Here is a 22,329-nt window from a genome sequence, read left to right as displayed (position 1 = left end):
CTGGGACCAACATACTACCTGCCACAGAGAAGTGACCAAGGTGAAAATGCCCGACAGTTGGCAGGAGGACACCTCAGTCCTCAGCCCGAAGACTTCTGAGCCCTGGCCGGCCTCTCCAGTGCCCCTGTCCCCTGAGAAAACTGGGAAAGCTCAGCAGAAGCAGAGCCCAAGGTCCTGGAACAATGACAGCAGAACATGGTTTCAGAACCACACTGCATCACAGAAAGCTCCGAGGCCCCCACTCCCCTATCTGGGGAGTCCACAGCCACCCACACTGCCCGAGAGTGAGCTGCAGCCATCAAAAGCTCTTTCTTCTATTGAAGTGAAATGTGTCTCTTCAGAATTCCCAGCCCCAAACCCGGTTCTGTCCTCTTTAATAATCTCCCTTTAAGACAGTACTGCAGAGACTGTCACTAGGTCACTAGGCTCAGGGTGACAGGAGTGCGGGGTGGGGACCCTGCCTGCCTCTGTGCCCTCCTGCCGCCCACGCTGTCCTTGCCAGCCCCAGGGAGCCGTTGTGCCACCGCAGCCTCACCTTGCCCAGTGGCAGGGCCCCTGGTTGTGTCATCCTGAGAGCAGCTTCCTGCCACTCACAGGAGTCATGCTCCCACCCCAGGAAGGCCAGAGGGACAACGCCTTCCCTGGCCTGCGGCATCTGGTCCCTCTAGCCTGTGCCCAGCGTACTCAGCAGTAACCAGAGACACTCAGGCACTGGGTCAAAGACACAGAGGCTGACAGGGGTTGTGCAGGATGAGCTGAGCACTGTCAGGACGGGTCTGGATGACCCCGTTCCTCCCCCTTCACGTGAGCCCGTTGCACGCGGAGAGCACCTTCCCAGGCCGCTCGGATCAGTAACTGCCACGCCCAATAGATTGGAATTGTCTGCAAAGGTCCACAGTCTGGGGCTGTCATCACTAAAATAACAGAACCACTATTATTAAACATATTTATAGAAGTTGAAAAGAGAGACGTGGTGGCTACGCTCCCCCATCCAGCCCATGAGGTGTCTCTTTTCCAGACTGACATTCCCCAAGTAATCATTAACAACGACTCCCATGACTTCCACTGTCTTCCCTTCCTTTAGACACATCTTTGTGTGTTGTGCTCAAGAGCAAGGTGGACAGGAAATCTGAAGGTGTGGATCGTTCTAGAACCTCTCAGCCCTATGACCTTCACCATCCCTCTCCCCTAACTATGCTCCGAAGTCGCAGTGTGGGAAGACAGATAGCAACACACACACACACACACACACACACACACACACACACACACACACCCCACCACTCAGGGGCATGGGCACCACGCCCCACGGCTGGGCTCCCTGCTGACCACATGGCCTATGCAGATGGGAGGTGGTGCCTCCTCCCTAGTGAAGCTCCCACCTCATACTAATCAGAAAAAATCTTGAGGATAACAGCCCACCCGAGTGCAGGTGAGGCCATTCTTGAGATGCACTCCCAGCACCGGAGCAGCATCCTGCAGGAATAGTTTCCTAAGACCTACTAAAGCTAAACCATCTGCTGCATAGCTCCATTCCCCGCCAAAGCCTGAGGGCAAGCCTCAAGACAGCCAGGGGCTGTTGCCAAGACAATAAACCGCTACCTGCATTGTGACTGTTTTCTAGAAGTAAAGCTCAGGAAAGAGAAATGGTTTCCAACTGAGCCAATGTGCAGGCAGTGGATGAATGTTCTTAATTTTAGATACATGTTGAAGTCCAAAAATAGAACTTTTCCCCCAAAGCCAAGCTCATACGCACTCACTTTCTCAGGAGTATTTTTAGATAACTAGAAGCCACTCTTATAACCCCCGAAACATAACAATTAATAAAAAGGAGAAAAGGGGAATGACCTTACCACTTTTTCTCTTTTTACCAGAGGAGAATTATCAAGAACCCCATGGTAGGAGCATGAGGCCAGTCCCCCCTTTTGTGCTCTGAACCCATTTCCCCAAACTCTGCTCCCCAGGGGGGGGTCTCTGACAGCTGACTCGGACCCCGGAGACTTCAGCACTCACACAGACGTGCTCACTGTGTTGGGCAAAGCAGGTGGTTGATTCATCTTCTTAAGCATCCCGTAAAGTCGAGGTTACAATCCCGGTTTCATAGATGAGGAATTTCAAGGACACACCCAAAGTCACAGAACTGGATTCTAGAGGGGCCTGTCTTATAGACTCCTTGTCCACACTGCCCTTTGCCTTACTCACAACACAACCCAATGGAGTTGAGGGAAGGGAAGGAAATAGAGTAACAGTAGTCATTTTTAACCTGCATCTAAAATTCAGTTAAATTAACTAGGAATGTTTTACCCAGGGGAGAAAAATGATTTATATTAGGATTGTGAAAGACTGCATTATAGGTTCAAATCCTCCTCCCCTCTCTGTCCTCACGGCTCTGGTTTTGCAGGTCCTCACAGGAAAGGATCAGAATGTGTTTTCCACCCTCAACTCTGTGACAGACTGCAACCAATGGCACGAGGGGAAAGTGACAGGGCTGGTTTGAAGAGTAGACTGCAAGAGTCTGGCATGCAGCCACGTGCTCTCTGGTCCCTGAGAAGAGACACCTGCGCTAGCCTGCTGGTCCCAGGAGGAGCGTGAGACAAACGGAGCCACCCAGCCAAGATGCCAAGCCCACACCAGCCGCCCTGCAGCAGAGACTCCCTAGCCATCGGCCGGGTGCAGGAGTCCACCGGGAATACTCTCAGGGAGTCCCCACATCGGGAAAGGAGTTAGGCCACAGCAGCAGCTCCAGACATTGGGACTTTAGGATGAGTGAACTTACTCTAAAGAGTTGAAAAAGCAATATAGGGCTGTCACTTTTTTGATTCTGAGCAAAGGCAATATATACAAACAACTACTGCTTACCATGACCATCAAGTCATAAAAGACAGAACATTTTGACACTAAAACAGAGGAAAGAATATCATCACAGAATATGACAGTCTTTTCCAGGCAGAGAGAGTTGGCCACCCTCCATGTGAGCCTTTTTCTTTCGTTCTGTCACAGAGCAATGAAAACTTTGTCACTAAAAGCTCCAGTCCACATATTAGCAACTTTCCTACATGCTTTATGGTAGAACTGTCAGAAGAATACAAGATCAGTTACATAAATTGCGAAACTGAAATCATGGTTCTGTTTGTTCTGGGACAACATAAAACATATGTTCTGGGTTTTGTTTTTGATTTTTTAATAAGGATAAAAATAAAGCTAAAAATGAATTTGGGCACCTCCACCTCCATCTTGCCTCCTCCATCGTCTGCTTCAAGCCGCAGAGTGACCAGCGCCCTCCCAAACCCCCGCCCCAGTGAACTTTTGAGTCTCACTACACAGGTGCCTAAGATGTTAGCGTTGTGCTTCCATGATTATAATAATGTGTGGATGAAGAGGAAATCAATGATTCAAACAGAAGCTTCTCTCGGGAGCTACAGGGACACCTCACTGGGGAGAGAGGAGAGAGGCAGTGAATGCCCAGGTCCAGCTCCAGGCACACCTGCCTAAGTCACCCAGGAAAGTAAATTGTCTTCCCGAGCCATAAAGAGCCACTCCATCTTCTGCTGGACGCGTGGAGGCCAGGGAGAAAGAAGGGGTCCAGAAGGGGATGGTGATTATAATAGACTACTGTCACTTGAAACTGTCCATCCACACCACAGGCACCAAACTGGCTCTGGCCGAAGGACTGTGAGCAATGACGGTATGCGTCAGGTCCAGGAAGAAGCTGCAGGAGCCAGGCCGTGGTGTGCCATGCCTTTCTGTTCCCTCTGTCATGAGATCATTAGAGTTTCCAACTGAGTCAACTCCTTCAGTCCGAGGCCCACTTAAGTCAAATTCCCAATGGGCATGTAACACGAGTAAGAAATGTCTTGGTCGGTGGAAGTCCCTGAGACTTAGGGATCATCTCTCACTGTGGCATAACCACGCATTATCTAAGTGACACAACAGGGATGCCCATGTTCATTGAGTGGAAGAGCTCAACAACAGTGCCAACAGGAAAGGATGGCAAGTTTGTCTCAGCCTTGATTCTGGGCAGATGAAAAGCAGAGGAGAGGGTTGAATACAGAGATGCCTAAGGCATAGGGCCTGGCCCCAGTGAGCGTGTGGCCAACAGGGAAGGCTGGTTTAGCCTCTGAGGTGTGGCTCTGGGTTTTCTGATTGCTCTCAGCTCAAACTCGCTCATCAGGCCCTGAGGGGACTCACACACCTACCATCAGGCCCTGAGGGGACTCACACACCTACCAAGGCCCAGTGCGGAGAAGCAAGGACTGTTCTTTGGAATTAGAAAGACTGGAGTCTAATCTCAACTCTGACACCTCATTTCTGCCTTCACTCTCTCTTCCCATGGATACTTAGTAGGCTAGGCATTATGGAAAATGGACAAGGGCCTACTTCCACAGGCTTACAATGAGGTAGTAAAACAGATATTAAAAAAATAATGAGATAAATACCAGTTGGGTGAGTAATATTAAAGAAATAAACACAGTAAATCAAGAGAAATTGGTGAAGGCTGCTTTAGGTAAGGGTTCAGGAAAGGCTCCTCCAAGAAGGGGATATCTCAGATGAAAAGTGGGAAAGTGTTAGCCACGCTAACAAGCTAGGGAAAGAGCCATAGCAAGTGCAAAGGGCTTGAGGTGGAAAAGCAAATGGCGTGCTTGAGGAACGGGAAAGAGACAGAGCTGTGAAAGCACTGAAACGATACAGCATGAGGCTGGAAGGCAGGCCTGTCACCTAGGACCTTGTTGGCCCCGCACGGAGTTTGAAGTTCATTGCAAGTTCAAAGGAAAGCAGGGGGGATGGATCAGGGGGTGGCAGGATCTGGCTTCTCAGGACACTGTGGAGGATGATCTGTACAGGGGCCAGAGTGAAAGACACAGAGCAGGGAGGACGCTCAGACCAGGGAGGACGCTCAGACCAGGGAGGACGCTCAGACCAGGGAGGACGCTCCTGTGGCCTGGACTGGAAGGGGCCCTGGGACCTGCATGTCCTGGGGCAATCCTTCAACAGCGCGATGCCTCAGTCATCCCATCTACAGAGTGTGGCTATTGTCTGCACTTCACAGGGCACAAACATTTTGGGCCCCTGGAGGTGGGGATGACAGTACACATGGCCTTGCTCGCCCCTACATGACTTCTTCTGATCACTCCAGCTGCCCTTCCTGGAGCCATGTCCAGAGCTTGTCTTCAAGGGCCTCCTAACAGCCCTCAAGATGCCCATCTCCAATGCCTACCATGACACTGGTTCAGCTCTCTCCCTATGGAACTGAGAACACTGGAAGCTGGCCAGGAAGCAAGACCAATGCAGAGAATGCCGGCCAACATGGAGGCCTGTCAAGCTTCCAGGAGGTCCGCAGAAGGTCAGATGGGTGCTAGCTGTGGCCGGACAGATCAGATCTGACCAGGGGAGTGCTCAGGCAAACCCGGGCTTGAGGGGGGAGGGAGACTCAGGGAGCAAGGCCAAGACGCAAATTATCCAGAGAACCTGACAACCTGGCCAGGCTGCTGGAACATGAGAGCCCATTGGCTCAGAGGCTACCCCTCAGAGAAGCCCATCCTGGACAAGCCAGCCCCGGGGACCTGCAAGCTGCCGGGCGCACAGGAGCAAGGCCACTCAGAGCATCTGAGGCTGGCCCATCCCAGAACTGCCTATTGGTTCAGAAACTCACCAGTAGATAATAAATGCTTATTTGTTTTAAGCTCCTGAGTCTGAGGGTTATTTGTTACACAGCAGTCAGTAACTAATACAGAAAGGCATGACGGCCAGTAGCCCCTCCTATTTCCCTGTAGCAAATCTCTGCTGGAATCACAGTCCTGCTTCCTGCTTGAGTTCTCTAGATGTTCTGATCTCTGGACCAGGGTCATGAGTCATGAGATATATTCTTGAACTTGACTTTACAAGTCTCCTTGTGACTTTATGAAAACTTCCTCCCCTCTCTGGGATCTTTTCTTACCTGTAAAAATAAAGCAATAAGATATTCCGGGAGCTTCCCAGTTCTGAGGTTCTGTGTCTGGAAAACTCTGACCTCTCCACGCAGCCACTCAGTCATTTACTCAACAAGCATTTGCTCAGGGCCTGCTGTGTGCGGGGCCATGGCCGGGATCTGGGAACGCAGGCTCAGAATACAATGGGGGCCCCACCCAACGGGAGCTCGTGGCCCACTGAGAGCTCACTGGCTTGTGAATATAGAGGAGATGCCTCTGAGGAGCCCTTGGTGGCCAGGGAGGCTGTGAGGTGAGAGCAGTGGGCCAGTCATGAACCTCTCTTCCCAGCAGAAAGAAGGAATGCACATTCAGTATGCCTGGCACCTCCCATCCCCTGGGCTCCTGCTCAGAGATGTCATGCCTTTGTCTCCTAGGGCCTCAAGGAAGGCCATTCTGCATTTCAGCACAGGCACTGGGGAAATCAAAACCCGTTCCTTGAATTCAGCACACTTAGTGGGCAAGTAAATGAGAAGCAAGAGACCTCTGTCCACTCCACTCTGATCCAGGTGAGCCAGGAGACTGATCTTTAACCCTGGGAGATTGGCCCACCTTGTGGGCAGAGTGCAATTAGTGGCCGAAAGTCACTTGCTCCCCTAATTATAACAGTCCTTCAGGACTTCCTTCCCAGTCTCAGAAAGAGCTGGAGATGGGGAGGTAGCTGCCCCGAAGACCCAGACAGCTGGACATCCTACCATGGAACCAGGGGGCGATGGATTTCGTGTTCCTCTCAAAGCCGGCTTGGCGAGGCAGCTGTTCCTCCTTAAACCAGCGGACTATGACTTCTCTGGAGACAGGACGCAGTGGGCGCTCCCAAGTCCGGCTGAAAAGAAAGAGGGAGTGTGGGAGTCAGGACGGGAGGGGTGGGGGAGGGAGGCCACTGTGAGAATAATGAGCATGTGCCCATGCCCCTGCCTGTGGAGAGGATTAAATGAGCCCAGGTACCTGAAGGCGCTTTGCAGATTATAACGTATCAGCTATTATTAGTATTTCCCCAAAAAACTGTTACCAATTGCTTTGAAAAAAGCTGTGCAGGTGGGAGCAGAAAAGAGGACAGGAGAGGTGGTCTGCGGGAAATAAAAGGCACATTTCCCTCTAGGACAGCCAGGTGCAAACATGAGCATCCATAGGAGGCTCCTGGTGGAACAGGAGCAAAATGAAGAACATGCGTGTGCCCCCTCCTGTCCCTGCCACAGCCTGCCAAAGAGAATTCCCCTTGGTGTGCCCTCCCCAGCCTTCTCAGGGGACACCTGCCCTTGCCAGCTAGCTCCCTTCCTTGCTTCTGTAAGGCAGAATCGGGACCGTGGACAGAGAGAAACCAGAGCCCCCGAAGCTGTGGAGCTAGCCTGAATCGCCCCCAGGGAAACAAGGAGGACACAGACAGAGGACTGCACTGCTGGACTCTTGATAGAGTTGATGGGGTGAGGGGGGTGTACTGAGGGACTGAAGATACTGAGAGTGAGAGGAATAGAGTCACTTGAAGAATGCATGAATAATGAATTGCATATTTTTATATCTCCTCGCAAATAAGCCAAGATTTCATTGTTTCTGTGTCTGAACTGTGGTTCTTAGATGGGCCACATAAAACCCTTCTTATATTGAAGCTACACTGACAGGAAGCACAGTTAGAGCGTGACAACACATGACCTGTGACAGGCACACCCAACTATGTGCTGAATGAATAGATAGTGAGACCACATTGTGTGAATCTGTGGTATGAAAATCCGGCATCAGAAGAGCAGGCCTTGGCCCAGCTTGAACAACTGCAGCTTTTCACCCTTCCAGCGGACTGACAGACGTGGTAGATTCTTACTTTGTCGTTGCTATCCACTTAATAGTAATGACATTGAGAACTCAGCACTGTTGGCCCTGGTTGGTTGGCTCAGTGGTAGGGTCAGCCCAGCATGTGGATGTCCCAGGTTCAATTCCCAGTAAAGGCACACAGGAGAAGCGACCATCTGCTTCTCCACCCTTTCTTCTCCCCCTTTTCTCTCTCTGTCTGTCTCTTTCCATCTCACAGCCATGGCTCGATTAGTTTGAGCACAACAGCCCCAGGAGCTGAGGATGGCTCCATGGAGCTTCCACCTCAGGTGCTAAAAATAGTTCTGTTGCAAGCACAGCCTCAGATGGGCAGAGCATCGGCCCCAGACGGGTTGTAGGGTCGATCCCTGTCAAGGAGCATATGGGAGTCTGTCTATCTCCCCTCCTCTCACTTGGAAAAGAAGGGGGGGAGAATTCACCACTGTTGTCATCATTTTTCATAAAATGAACTGTCCCTGAGCTCACGCCCTGTTTTTGTCCTGTACCAACACTTTGATGCGGAGTTCAGCACTTCCCCACAAACCCCAAAATGAGTTCATATTTTTACCTGCCCTCAAATGAATCCACTCACACACATTCACAGTAGCGAACAATGAAATTTTAGGGAAGCTGTCATGAGAAAGACAGCAGGCGAGGTTCCAGTTCCACTGCGTGGCTTAAAGCCTCCAGCAGCGCAGTTGCTCTCTGCTGCTTCCCCAGGCCCTCCGCTCTCCCTGCCAGCTTTGCTCCTACTGCCCCGCACTGCACTTCGCGTTTTGAGGTGACCCTCTCAGCTGCCTCGGGGGCCTTTCCTCTCCATTAGGCAGCTGCAGCCCTGCCTCCCCCTCCTCCTCCAAACCTGCATTCCCCAGCACGCAACTGCTCAAAGGGAAACACTCCTCTGGTTTCTGGGACTCATTTTCCTTAGAAGGCAAGAGGAGGTTATAAATAACAGCAAAAAAAGTTGTTCACTCCTGCCCTCTGTTTCTAAGCAGGGAATCTGACTCACTAGAATATAAATGCTAGGATGGTGCTCAGAGAAGCCACCTGGCCTGTAGCCTGGCTCCTGCACCTGGAACTCCCTCCCAGCCACAGCGTGTGTCTGCCCCTCAGCACAGTCAGACCAGGGCATGCTGGCCAGTGCCCGTGCTGCAGAGCTGAGGCAGGGAGGCCATGGGGACCTGTCCCCAGGGCTGTCACAGAAGGGAGGCACATGCATGGCCTCCCCAGGCACCCGGGGCTGCCGCTCCATCCGCGTGGCTGCTGGTCCTCTGTGGTGGCTCACTGTGGGGTCGCCCGCGTCAGGGGGCACCACGGTCCAGGCAGCTCCATCATGTGGGCCTGAAAGACTAATCACCTGTTTCCTTCAAAATGACAAATTTTCATTTTCCTGGAAAACTGCCAAAAAAGAGAAGCTTTTCTATGTCTCCAAAATACATCTGACCTCATAAAAATCAAGAATTCTTGCATGACAGAAAATTTTATGACAAAAACCGAAAGATAAATGACACACAGGAGAAAAAAGTGTTTATGACAAGCAAAAGGGTCCTCCTCCCTGATATTTAAAGAATTCCTAGAAATGGGGGATGAGGAGAAGAACAGCACAACAAAATAATGGCAGAGGAGGGAGCAGACAGGTGCGGGAATACCGTGGTCCTTAAACCACAAATACTTCATCTCACTCATAAATCAGAACTACGATTTAAAATTTTCACTGAAATATTACATCACACACAAAACGAAAGTTTGTCAGCAGGTTGTCGGCAAGGCCGAAGGATGAGAGGGTCACTGGTTCCCCCACCCCGGGAAAAGCGAGTTGAGACAAACATCAGTCCTGTGAGTGGACACAGCCCTTCAGCCAGTGATCTTCATCTGAGGGACCTCTCTTGCAAAAAATAGTTGCATGTGTATAAAATTAATGTCTACAGGTTATTCATTAAGAGCACTGTTGGTAATGACCAAAGATTTCAAACAATACCAATCTTATCATTATTTTTCTTTTTTTTACAGAGACAGAGAGAGAGAGAGTCAGAGAGAGGGACAGACAGGAAGGGAGAGAGATAGAAGCATCAATTCTTCATTGCGGCACCTTAGTTGTTCATTGATTGCTTTCTCATATGTGCTTTGACCAGGGGGCTACAGCAGAGCAAGTGACCCCTTACACAAGCCAGTGACCTTGGGCTCAAGCCAGTGGCCATGGGGTCATGTCCATGATCCCACACTCAAGCAAGTGACCCTGTGTTCAAGCTGGTGAGTACGTGCTCAAGCTGGATAAGCCCGCGCTCAAGCTGGATACGCCCGCGCTCAAACTGGCAACCTCGGGGTCTCGAACCTGGGTCCTCCGTGTCCCAGTCTGATTCTACATCCACTGCCCCACCACCTGGTCAGGCACAACACCAATCTTATTAATAAATTTTTTTTATATAAGTGAACTGCAGCATCCTTGCAGTAGAATACTATGCAACTATAAAAAAAAAAACTAAATACAAATAAATAGTTAATAGTTGATATGAAAAGATCTAAAAATAAATGGGGGGAAATCACATTGCAGAAACCTGTGTGGAATATGCAAACTTCTATGCAGAAGTGAAGAGAATGGATGTGACTTTTGATGTTAGCAATGACAAAAAGGGACTCTGCAAATACATAAACTAAGGACAGTGCTTCCCTTGGGGAAAGAGGCCAAGGATGGGAGTCGGTCTTTTCTCTATGTATCTTTTTAAACCTTCTGGTTTGTGAATCACATAAATGACAAGGAAGGGAAAAATGAAGAAGGAAAGTAAAGAAGAAATTTAGACATTGTCAACTCTCCCTACAGCACAGGGAGAAGGTGAAGTGGGGTATGACTAATCCTAAATCCCAATTAAAGCAAAGCTCAGACAGCCCTCTTCGACCTGGGGGTGAATGGACTCTTCTGTGTGTTAGGATGATTTGGGATGCCAGCAGGCACTCACCGCCCAGCCTCTGAGCCCTCCCTGGGGGGGCGGTTGCTCAGCAATGATGGGGCACACATCTTTGGGCTGGCCACAGGTGGGCACAGGCAGAAGGTGGAGAGGTGCCAGGCAACCACTTTATTCTTGGTCCTGGCAATCACAGGCAGTCACCTGAGTACCCTTGCTGAGAGCCTGCAGTGACACCAGTGTGTGTGAGCCTCCTGCAACCCACCACCTCACCCACAAACCTGCTATCAGAGCCCAGGATGCACCAGCGCTGCCTGCGGTTACAGATGACAGCCAGCCCTGGTGTCCAGGCCACTGGGCCATAGGTAATCTATTTGAGGTCTTACATTACAAGTTCTTAACCAGGGATCTATGGACCTTTAAGAGTTTGAAATTATATGTAAACACTTTTGGGTATTGATATATGCACATTTTGAAGGGAAGAGGGTACACAGCTCCCTTTAGATTCTCAAAGGAATCGAAGACCCCAAAAAGGTTAAGATTCCCAGAATTCCAGAATTATTAGAAATGCCCTCCCCTACCCCTCCTGCCCCATTATACAGACTGGGACACTAAGGCCCACAGAAGGGAAATGACTAGCCCTAAGTCTCACAGCAACTTGGAGGCTGAATGAGAACTGGGTCCCAGGTGCCCCGTGCCCCCATCCAAGGCCTGTCCCCAGCCAGACCTCCCCATGCAGAGTCCCCAACCCCACCCAGACCCACCTGCCAGGCACTGCAAGCGGTAGCGGTGGGCCGGGGCCCGGGAAGTGGTGGTAGAGTCTGGCTTCCTGCTCATGGCTCTGGCCAAGCTCTCGGAACATAAAGCTAAGGCCAGCAACGGTGCCCTTCTGGACGGCGCGGAGCGAAAGGCGCCGGTACTCGTCCCGGGCGCGCTGGGCTCGGCGTCTTCTCTCCTCGTCCGCAGCTTTGGCTCGGCGCACTGGAAAGGGAGACAGCACGTCTTCCTAGAGCCACAGCCCAGCCACACACTGAGCAGGCCAGGACTGGGCCAGGGGCCTGGGGCCTCACTCACCGTCCCAGGATGCACTGGAGTCCCCTACACGGGCTCAGCAGAGCCCAGGTGAGAGGTAGGCCAAGCCCAGCCCCAACCAGCAGCCCCGAACTAGCCTCTCCCTGTGGGGATAAAACATTCATAACAGCTTAGGGTCATCAGGCCATTCCTGTGGCCCTGCCCCAGAATGAGCAAGAAAACTTGGGGTGGAAATTTGCATCTCCATTCATATTCCTTCCTGGGAGTGCCCTGCTCAGAGCAGCTTCTCACACCCTGTGCCTACCCCACACAGCTTCAGGGGTGCTATTCATAGCGGTCAGTGTCTCCAAACACCACTGTCATCGCCCACATTCACTGTAGGCTTGCTCTGTGCCCAGCCCTGGGCTGCGTGCTCTCTCTGCAATATCTCATGGTAGACACTTCCCCCACCACCCATGAGACGGCACACCACCAATCTGCATCAGAAACACAGCCTCCAGGAGGGTAGTTAACTTGCCCAGAATTAGATAGCTAATGATGGGCAGAGCCTGGACTGGAGCCCGTGCATGTCTGGTTCTAAGACCCATGCACGGACCCCCACCTTGCAAGCTGTCTTCAACTTAAAACCAGGTGTATCTGACACCAGAGCCCCTGCTCTTTCCCACAAAACCCAAAGAATATTTAAGGCCACCCAATCCAACCTCCTAACGTTAGTCATGTGGAAAGGGAGGCCCAAGGAAAGACAGTGAAAGGGAGGCCCAAGGAAAGACAGTGACTTGCCCAGCTGGGTCAGTGGCCAAACCAGACCAGGAAACATCCTTTCTGCTACCAGGATGAGTGCTGGAAAGAAACCCTGGTTCTCGATTCTGGGCCCTATCTCATTAGCTCCCTGTGGGTTTGACAGCTCTCAGGTGAGTGCACTGGAGGTTGGGGGGGTGAGGATTCTTTGATAGCTCTGTCACTCCACAGATTACAAAACTCTAAGATGCCCCCTCCTCAGCCTTCCAGCTTTTTCTGTTCCTCAAGACAGGGTCTTGTCTCAGCCAGGTGGCCCTGGAAAGACACCTGCACATTACTGCTTCTAAAACCCAAAAGGGTGTCCTGAGACTGGGGAAATGCCAAGCGAGGCAACAAAACCTGTTGGAGGCAAGGTCTACCCTTAAAACCAACTATTTTGTAGTCTGACTGCATCTTGTTGGGCTCCTATCTGCCTCTAAAATCCCATCGTTTTGTAGAGAACTCCTGAAGCCAGTTGTCTTCTTCTCATTATTCATGACCAGTGAGCCATGGCCCAAGCAGGTCCCCTTCCCCTTCTGCAGTAAAATCTTACCCCTATATGTCTATTCTGACTCCTATCAGTACACGTGCAGTGAGCACCTACAACCTACCAATGTCAGAGAACTGTGTTCTGTCAGCACTCAGGGGCTCCAAGGTCAATAACCTTGTTCCTGAAATACAGCACTTCTAATTCCAAATTGCCAACCTCTTCTAGAAATATACATCCCCAGAACCAAGAAAGGCAGCGTGAAGTCTGTGCCCCTGGCTGGTGATTATGGAAGTGAGGGTCACATGCAGAGGCTCCGTGGTCTGGGGGTTCAGTGAGGGCAGGTGGGAATTTTCTTTGGTCTATTCATTGCTGTATTCCAGTGCCTGGAACACCTACATATTGATCAGCAGGCAATACACAGGCTTGGGTGACTGTTTAATTACCTATTGTTTCACTGGGGCTGCACCTGTGCTGGAGAGAGAGCACACGAGCCAGCCCCTTCCTCAAAGTGCTCGAGCCTCTCTGGGGAAACAGGACAAACACATGTCTCTAGCATGATGGAAGCAGGGCCATGTCAGGACTGTCAGAGTCCAGGGGCGGCAGCACTCACCTGGCGAGGCCCACCACGTGCCCCACCTCCCACCCCTTCTGCAAACTCTCCTCTGGGCAACCGTGTTCACTGACCAAGACCAACTGCTATGTGCGGGCACCCGGCTCAGCTCAGAAATGCCAGGCAGCATGGAGGGCACGAGGTGCTGCTTGCACAGGACCTTGGCAAAGCCAGCCTGCCACCCAGCTCAGATTATGGAAAGGGGATTGCTATGGGGTCAGACAGCTTTCTTTTTATTTTCTCTCTCTCTCTCTCTCTCTCTCTCCATATAGTCTTTTTTTTTTTCCTTTTTGAGATCTAGTTGACATATAGCATTGTGTAAGTTTAAGGTGTACAGTGTGTTGGCTTGCTACATTTACATATTTTAATGACTGCCACCATATCATTAGTTAACACTTCCATCACATCAAATAATTATCATTCCATTTTGGTGATGAGAACATTTAAAATCCAGTCTCTTAGTAACTTTCAAGTATACAATACAGTATTGTTGACTCTAATCACTGTGCTGTGCATCGGACCTCCCAAACGTATTTATCTTTCAACTGCAAGTTTATGCCCTTTGACTAACATCCCAGTTCCTCTATCACCTCCTCCAGCCTCTCAGAACCATCATTCTACTCTCTGTTTCTGTGAGATGGGCTATTTTATGTACATGAGAACATACAGTATTTGTCTTTCTCTGTCTGATTCATCTCACTTAGCATAATGACCTCAAGGTCCAACCATATTGTCACAAATGACAAGATTTCCTTCTTTCTCGTGCTGAATATTGCATTGTTGTGTGTCTGTGTGTCTGCGTGTGTGTGTGTGCATGTGTGCGTGTGTCTTCCACATCTTCTCTGTCCATTCATCCACTGTTGGACACTCAGGTCGTTTTCATATTTTGGCTATTGTGACTAATGCTTCAATGAACATGGGAGTACAGATGTCTCTTCAATGTCCTATTTTCATTTCCTTTGGATACATAACCAGGAAATCACTGGACCATGAGCTAGTTTGGGTTTTTTTAATACTGTTTTTTTCTATAGTGGTTAAACCTATCTGCATTCCCCCCAGCAGTGCACTGGGGTTCCCTTTTCTCCTCATCCTCACTGACATTACACACAGCTTTCCTAAGAAAGTCTCTGGATGTCTCTAGGCCTCAGTTTCCATCTGTCTAATAAGAATGGCATGAATGTCTGCCTCACTGAGTTCTTATGAAGATTAAAGGAAACATCTAGCACTATGAACTAGGAAGTGCTTTGGAAAAGCAATATCTCATTAAATCAGGCATCTATACCTGACCCTCTTTTCATATCTCCCAATGTCTGCAGCCAGGCTGCCCAGGTTCAATTCCATCACCATTCACTGGCTGTGTGACATTGAACAAGTTACTTAATCACCCTGGGCTGCCATTTCCTCAGGAGTAAAATGAAGATAATAATAGGCACTATTTCATCGAGTTCTTATGAAGATTAAGAGAGCTAATAAATAAACTACTTAGAATCAGTTAGCACCATGGTAAGTTAACTAAAATCTTCATTCTCATTAGCCCTGGCATTGCTGTGTCCAAAATGGAGGCACAAACAGTTCTTGGCCAGTCCAGGAGGGGGCACCCTTGTTGGCACATCCCATGGAATCTGTCCTGCTACAATTATAAATAGCTTCCCTTAAATTACACTCAGAATCTTAAAAAATTGTTTCCTTCCTTCTCAGAATCAGGGATGGGTTTAAACTGTATCCCATGAACCTGCTATGGAAAACCAGAATTCATGGAATAGTCATCTAACCCAGTGAAAACAGCCAAAACTAACACTAGGAGCTATGCTAGGAGCAGCCATGGCAGCTTTGCCATGAGTCAGCGAGTATCAGGGCTGTCCTCATGCCCCAGAGGACCCACTGCGGAGTGAGCGCTCAAACCAAGGCACCTGCTGCCTCTCGCAGCCCACACTCTGGTTCAACGTGACTCTCTACAGGTGCCCAGCAGGCACTGCCAGGGTCTACTTTGCACGAAGAACAGAGGGGGGTGTGACCGTTCCCTTCTGAGGTGGGTTCCAGTGTCTCCTTTCTCCACCTCTTACCAGGAGAGTAAGCCTTGTCTCACCTAAATGCCATAGGATGACTGAGAGGGCATGAAAACACAAGACCTCAGAGGGAAGGCTAAGTTCAGATGTGAAAAAAGCACACCAGCCACCATGAGGTACCACCTCGCGGCCATCAAAATGGCTACTATAAAACATATTTTTAATACAAAAAAACAGAAAGTCACAAGTGTTAGCAAGGGTGTGGAGAAATTAGAGCCCTTGGGTATTGTTGGTGGGGATGACAACAGAAACAGCTGCGGTGGAAAACAGTAGAGCAGTTCCATAAAAAATTAAACATACGAATATCATGTGATCCAGCAATTCTACTCTGGATGTGCACCCATAGGAACTGAAGGCAGGGATTTAAAAAAAAATATGTGTACCCCCATGTTCACAGCAGCACTGCTCACGATAGCCAAAAAGGGGAAACAAAAGGGCCATCGTTGGATGGACAGATAAAGCACGGTATACACGTCCAATGGAATCCTGTGCATCACCCTGAAAAGGAAGAAAATTCTGACCCGTACTACAACATGGGTGACCCTCAGGACATTATATTACACAAATAAGCCAGTACACAAAGGACGAATATTGCACAACTCTGCTTCTATTCCCTTTATTGGACTTGGAGCAGTTAAATTCATAGAGCAGAAAGTGGCATGGACAGTGCCAGGGCTGAGGAAGGGAGGAATGGGGAGTTAATTCTTTTTAAATTTTATTTAGACAAATATTTTTAAAAGGGTGACATTGATCAATTATATTAGGGTACATAAATTCAGAGAAAACATCTCCAGATCATTTTGACATTTGATTATGTTGTATACCCATCACCCAAAGTCAAATTGTCTTCTGTCACCTTCTATTTGATTGTCTTTGTGCCCCTCCCCTCCACCTACCCCCTCCCTCTCCTTCCTCTCCCCCTGGTAACCACCATACTCTTAGCTATGTCCATGAGTCTCAATTTTGTGTCCCACCTATGTATGGAATCAAACAGTTCTTAGTTTTTTCTGATTGACTTATTTCATTCAGTATAATGTTATCAAGGTCCATCCAAGTTGTTGTAAATGATCCGATGTCATCATTTCTTATGGCTGAGTAGTATTCCATAGTGTATATGTGCCACATCTTCTTTATCCAATCATCTATTGAAGGGCTCTTTGGTTGTTTCCATGTCGTGGCCACTGTGAACAATGCTGCAATAAACATGGGGCTGTATGTGTCTTTACGTACCAATGTTTTTGAGTATTGGGGGTATATATCCAGTAGACTCTACTGAGTAGAGGGATTGCTGGGTCATAGGGTAGTTCTATTCTTAATTTTTTGAGGAACCACCATACTTTCTTCCATAATGATTGTACTACTTTACATTCCCACCAACAGTGGATGAGGGTTCCTTTTTCTCCACAGCCTCTCCGACACCTGTCTTGTTGATAATAGCTAATCTAACAGGTGGTATCTCATTGTAGTTTTCATTTGCATTTCTCTAATAGCTAATGAAGATGAGCATCTTTTCATATATCTGTTGGCCATTTGTATTTCTTTCTGGGCGAAGTGTCTGTTCATGTCTTCTTCCCATTTTTTCATTGGATTGTTTGCTTGTTTGTTGTTGAGTTTTGTGAGTTCTTTATATATTTTGGATATTGGGCCCTTATCTGTGCTATTGTTTGAAAATATCATCTCCCATTTAGTTGGCTGTCTATTTGTTTTGTTGTCAGTTTCTTTTGCTGTGCAAAAGCTTCTGGTCTGAAGTAGCCCCATTCATTTATCTTTGCCTTCACTTCCCTTGCCTTTGGAGTCAAATTCATAAAATATTCTCCATGGCCAAGGTCCATGAGTTTAGTACCTATGTTTTTGTCTATGTAATTTATTGTTTCAGGTCTTACATTTAGGCCTTTGATCCATTTTGAATTAATTTTGGTACAAGGGGACAAACTGTAGTTGAGTTTCATTCTTTTGCATAAGGCTTTCCAGTTTTCCCAGCACCATTTGTTGAAGAGGCTTTCTTTTCTCCATTGTATGTTTTTGGCTCCTTTATCAAAGATGATTTGATCATATATATGTGGTTTTATATCTGGGCTACTCTATTCCATTGGTCTGAGTGTCTATTTTTCTTACAATACCATGCTGTTTTGATTATCGTGGCTTTATAATATAATTTGAAGTCTAGTATTGTAATGCCCCCAGATTTGTTCTTTTTCCTTAGGATTACTTTGGTTATTCAGGGTTTTTTATAGTTCCATATAAACCTGATGATTTTTTGTTCCATTTCTTTAAAAAATGACATTGGAATTTTGATGGGAATTGCATTAAATGTGTATATTGCTTTGGGTAATATGGTCATTTTGACTATATTTATTCTTCCTATGCAAGAACAAGGAATAGTTTTCCATTTCATTGTATCTTTTTAAATTTCCCTTAACAATGCTTTGTAGTTTTCATTATATAGGTCCTTTATATTTTTTGTTATGTTTATTCCTAGGTTTTTGTTGTTGTTGTTGTTGCAACTGTAAAAGGGATTATTTTTTTGAGTTCATTTTCTGAAGTTTCATTGTTGGCATATAGGAAGGCAATAGACTTCTGTATATTAATTTTGTATCCTGTGACCTTACTGTATTGACTTATTGTTTCTAATAGTCTTTTTGTGGAGTCTTTGGGGTTTTCTATATACAGGATCTGCAAAAAGTGAAACCTTTACTTCTTCTTTTCCAATATGAATGCCTTTTATTTCTTTCTCTTGTCTGATTGCTCTGGGCTAGAACTTCCAGCACTACATTGAATAAGAGTGGAGAGAGTGGGCAGCTTTGTCTTATTCCTGATTTTAGAGGAAAAGTCCTCAGTTTTATGCCATTTAATATGATGTTAGCTGATGGTTTGTCATAAATGGCCTTTATTATATTGAGATATTTTCCTTCCATACCCATTTTATTTTTTTATTTTTTTCTTTCTGAAGCTGGAAACGGGGAGAGACAGTCAGACAGACTCCTGCATGCGCCCGACCAGGATCCACCCGGCACGCCCACCAGGGGCGATGCTCTGCCCACCAGGGGGCGATGCTCTGCCCTTCCGGGGTGTCGCTCTGCCGCGACCAGAGCCACTCTAGTGCCTGGGGCAGAGGCCAAGGAGCCATCCCCAGCGCCCGGGCAATCTTTGCTCCAATGGAGCCTTGGCTGCGGGAGGAGAAGAGAGAGACAGAGAGGAAGGAGGGGGTGGGTGGTGGAGAAGCAAATGGTCCCTTCTCCTATGTGCCCTGGCCAGGAATCGAACCCGGGTCCCCCGCACGCCAGGCTGACGCTCTACCGCTGAGCCAACCGGCCAGGGCCCATACCCATTTTAAACATAAAAGGATATTGTATTTTATCAAATGACTTTTCTGCATTTATTGATAGGATCATATGGTTTTTGTTTTTGGTTTTGTTGATATGGTGTATTATGTTAACTGTTTTACATATGTTGTATCATCCTTGTGATTCTGGGATGAATCACACTTGATCGTGATGAATTATTTTTTTTAATGTGTTGTTGTATTCAATTTGCTAGTATTTTAATTGTTTAGGCTTTTTGGGTTTTTTTTTAGAATTTTAGCATCTATTCATTAGAGATATTGGTCTGTAGTTTTCTTTTTTTGTGTTGTCCTTGCCAGGTTTTGGTATAAGCGTTACATTGGCCTCATAAAATGTATTTGAAAATATAGCTTCTTCAATTTTTTGGAAGACTTTGAGTAGAATAGGAACCAAGTCTTCTTTGAATGTTTGATAAAATTCACTAGTGTAGCCACCTGGCCCTGGACTTTTATTTTTTGAAAGGTTCTTGATAATTGTTTCTATTTCCTCCCTGTTTATGGGTCTGTTTAGTCTATCTACTTTTTCATGACTCAGTCTAGGAAGATTGTATTGTTCTAGGAATTTATCCATTTCTTCTAGATTGTTAAATTTGGTGGCATATAGTTTTTCATGGTATTCTACAATAATTCTTTGTATATCTATGATATCTGTGGTAATTTCTTCTCTTTCATTTTGGATGTTGTTCATATGAGTCCTTTCTCTTTTTTCCTTAGTGAGTCTTGCAAGGAGTTTGTCCATTTTGTTGATCTTTTCAAAGAACCAGCTCCTATTTTATTGATTTTTTTCTATAGTTTTTCTGTTCTCTATTTCACTGCATCCCAGAGATTTTGATATGTTGTATTGTCATTTTCGTTTGTCTGAATGTATCTTTTGATCTCTGCTTTTATTTCTTCTTTGACCCACTCACTTTTTAGAAGTATGTTATTTAATTTCCACATTTTTGTGGGTTTCTTTACTTTTTTTTCAGTTGAATTCTAGTTTCAAAGCTCTATGGTCAGAGAATATGCTGGGTATAACTTCAATTTTTCTGAATTTGTTGATGTTAGTTTTGTGGCCCAGCATATGGTCTATTCTTGAGAATGTGCCATATACACTGGAGAAAAAGGTATACTCTGACATTTTAGGATGAAATGTCCTGTAGATGTCTATTATGTCTGTTTGTTCTTGTTTTTCACTTAAGGCCGATATTTCTTTATTGATTTTCTGTTTGGATGAATGATCTAAAGTCATCAATGGTGTATTGAGATCTCCAAGTAGGATTGTATTTTTGTTGATTTGTATTTTTAGATCAGTTAGTAGATGCCTTATATATTTTGGTGCTCCCTGTTTTGGTGCACATATATTAAGAAGTGTTATGTCTTCTTGATACAATGTCCCCTTTATCATTATGAAATGACCATCTTTGTTTCTGATTAGCTTTGCTGTCTTGTAGTCAGCATTGTTAGATATGAGTATGGCTACACCTGCTTTTCTTTGGCTATTATTTGCTTGGACAATCATTTTCCAACCTTTCACTTTGAATTTGTTTTTATCCTTGTAGCTTAGATGTGTTTCTTGAAGGCAGCATACAGTTCGATTTTCTTTTCTGATCCACTCTGCTACTCTGTGTCTTTTTATTGATGAGTTCAGTCCATTTACATTTAATGTAATTATTGAAACTTGAGGGTTTCCATTTGCCATTTTATATATTGCTTTCTGATAGCTCTGTATCTTGTTTGGTTTTTCTCTTTTGTTTTCTGTCATTTAGTTTTGTTTGGTTGTATTCCATACTTCTTTCCTGTTTCTTCTATTTTTAAGCCATGTGTTTCTGTAGTGGTTTTCTCAAGGGTGGTTACCATTAGGTAATAAAAAGGATACATATCATATTCATTGTAGTACATTATCTCATGAGTGCTTCTGCACTCCATCCTCCTTTGCTACTGCTAATCTTTGTCCTCTCCCCTTTTTTTGTTTTTGTTGTCACAGATTAATCTTGTTTTTAATTTTTTTAAATGTCTTCTGGTAGATCCTTTTTTTTTTCTTTTTAGATTTTGTGTATTCATTTTTTTATTTTATTTTATTTTTTTTAGAGAAAGAGGAGACAGAGAGAGAGAAGGGTGAGGAGGAGCAGAAAGCATCAACTCCCATATGTGCCTTGACCAGGTAAGCCTGGGGTTTTGAACCAGCGAACTCAGCATTCCAGGTCGACACTTTTACCCACTGTGCCACTACAGGACAGACTAATCTTGTTTTTATAGTGATCTTGTTGGAGCTTTTACTTGTGAATTTGTTTTGTTTTGTTCTTTGTATCTGATCGGATAACCCCCTTTCGCATTTCCTAAAGTGGGGGTTTTCTGGTGATAAATTCCCTCATCTTCTCTATATCTGTGAATGTTTTTATTTCCCCTTCATATTTGAAGGATAGCTTTGATGGGTATAGTATTCTTGTCTGGAAGTTCCTCTCTTTCAGGACTTTGAATATTGGGGTCCACTCTTTTCTGGCTTTAGAATTTCTGCTGAGAAATATAATGATAGCTTAATGGGCCTTCCTTTCTATGTTGTATTTTTCTTTTCCCTGGCTGCCTTGAGGATTTTATCTTTGTCATTGTTTTGTGATAATTTCATTATGATGTGTCTTGGAGTCGGTCTGTTTGGGTTAAGGTAACTCAGTGTTCTGTTTGCTTCTTGGATTTGAGGCTATAATTCTTTCCACAGGCTTGGGAAGTTCTCGTCTATTATTTGTTTGAATATGTTCTCCATTCCATTTCTCTCTCTTCTCCTTCTGATATACCCATTCTTCTTATGTTGCTCTTTCTGATGGAGTCAGACAATTCCTGTAGGGCATTCTAATTTTTTTTTTAATTCATGAGTCTCTCTCTTCTTCTCTCTGTAGTGTCTCTAGTTGCCTATCTTCTATGTCACTAATTCTCTCTTCTATCTGGCCTGTTCTATTAGCTAAGCTTGTTACCTCATTTCTCAGTTCATGTATTGAGTTTTTCTTATCTCTGTTTGATTCCTTTACATAGTTTCAATTTCCTTGGTGATCTATTCTTTTTGTTCATTGAATTGTTTTTTTGAGCTCTCTAAATTGCCTTTCTGTGCTTTCTTGTATTTCCCAGATTATTTTTAGGACTTCAATTTTAATTCTCTGTCATTTAGCTCCAAGATTTCCAAACAATTGAAATTTTTTTCTAGATTTTTCATCATCTATCTGAGCTACATCTCTGTCTTTTGTATCCATGATATTTGATTTCTTTTTCCTTAATGGCATTTGAGAGTGGTCTTGTTAATAACACTAATATGAGATGATTTAAAAAAAATAAAATAAATTTGAAAAAATACAGTGAAAAAATGAAAATTCTATTATGATC

General features: G+C 46.1%; 1 protein-coding gene across 1 annotated transcript in view; it reads right to left on the bottom strand.

The window, feature by feature from the left end:
• The window catches only part of SH2D4B (SH2 domain containing 4B), a 123,735-nt gene that overhangs the window by 31,612 nt on the left and 69,794 nt on the right, over window positions 1-22,329 (bottom strand). Inside the window, exons 5-6 of the mRNA XM_066348650.1 lie at window positions 11,428-11,644; window positions 6,659-6,786 (exon numbers count right to left, since the gene is read on the bottom strand). Of these exons, the coding sequence (XP_066204747.1) occupies window positions 6,659-6,786; window positions 11,428-11,644 (345 nt within the window). The remainder of the gene's footprint in view (window positions 1-6,658; window positions 6,787-11,427; window positions 11,645-22,329) is intronic.

Source organism: Saccopteryx leptura, chromosome 9, assembly GCF_036850995.1.
Source record: "Saccopteryx leptura isolate mSacLep1 chromosome 9, mSacLep1_pri_phased_curated, whole genome shotgun sequence".
NCBI classification, from domain to species: domain Eukaryota; kingdom Metazoa; phylum Chordata; class Mammalia; order Chiroptera; family Emballonuridae; genus Saccopteryx; species Saccopteryx leptura.
This window is presented reverse-complemented; position numbering and strand designations above follow the sequence as displayed.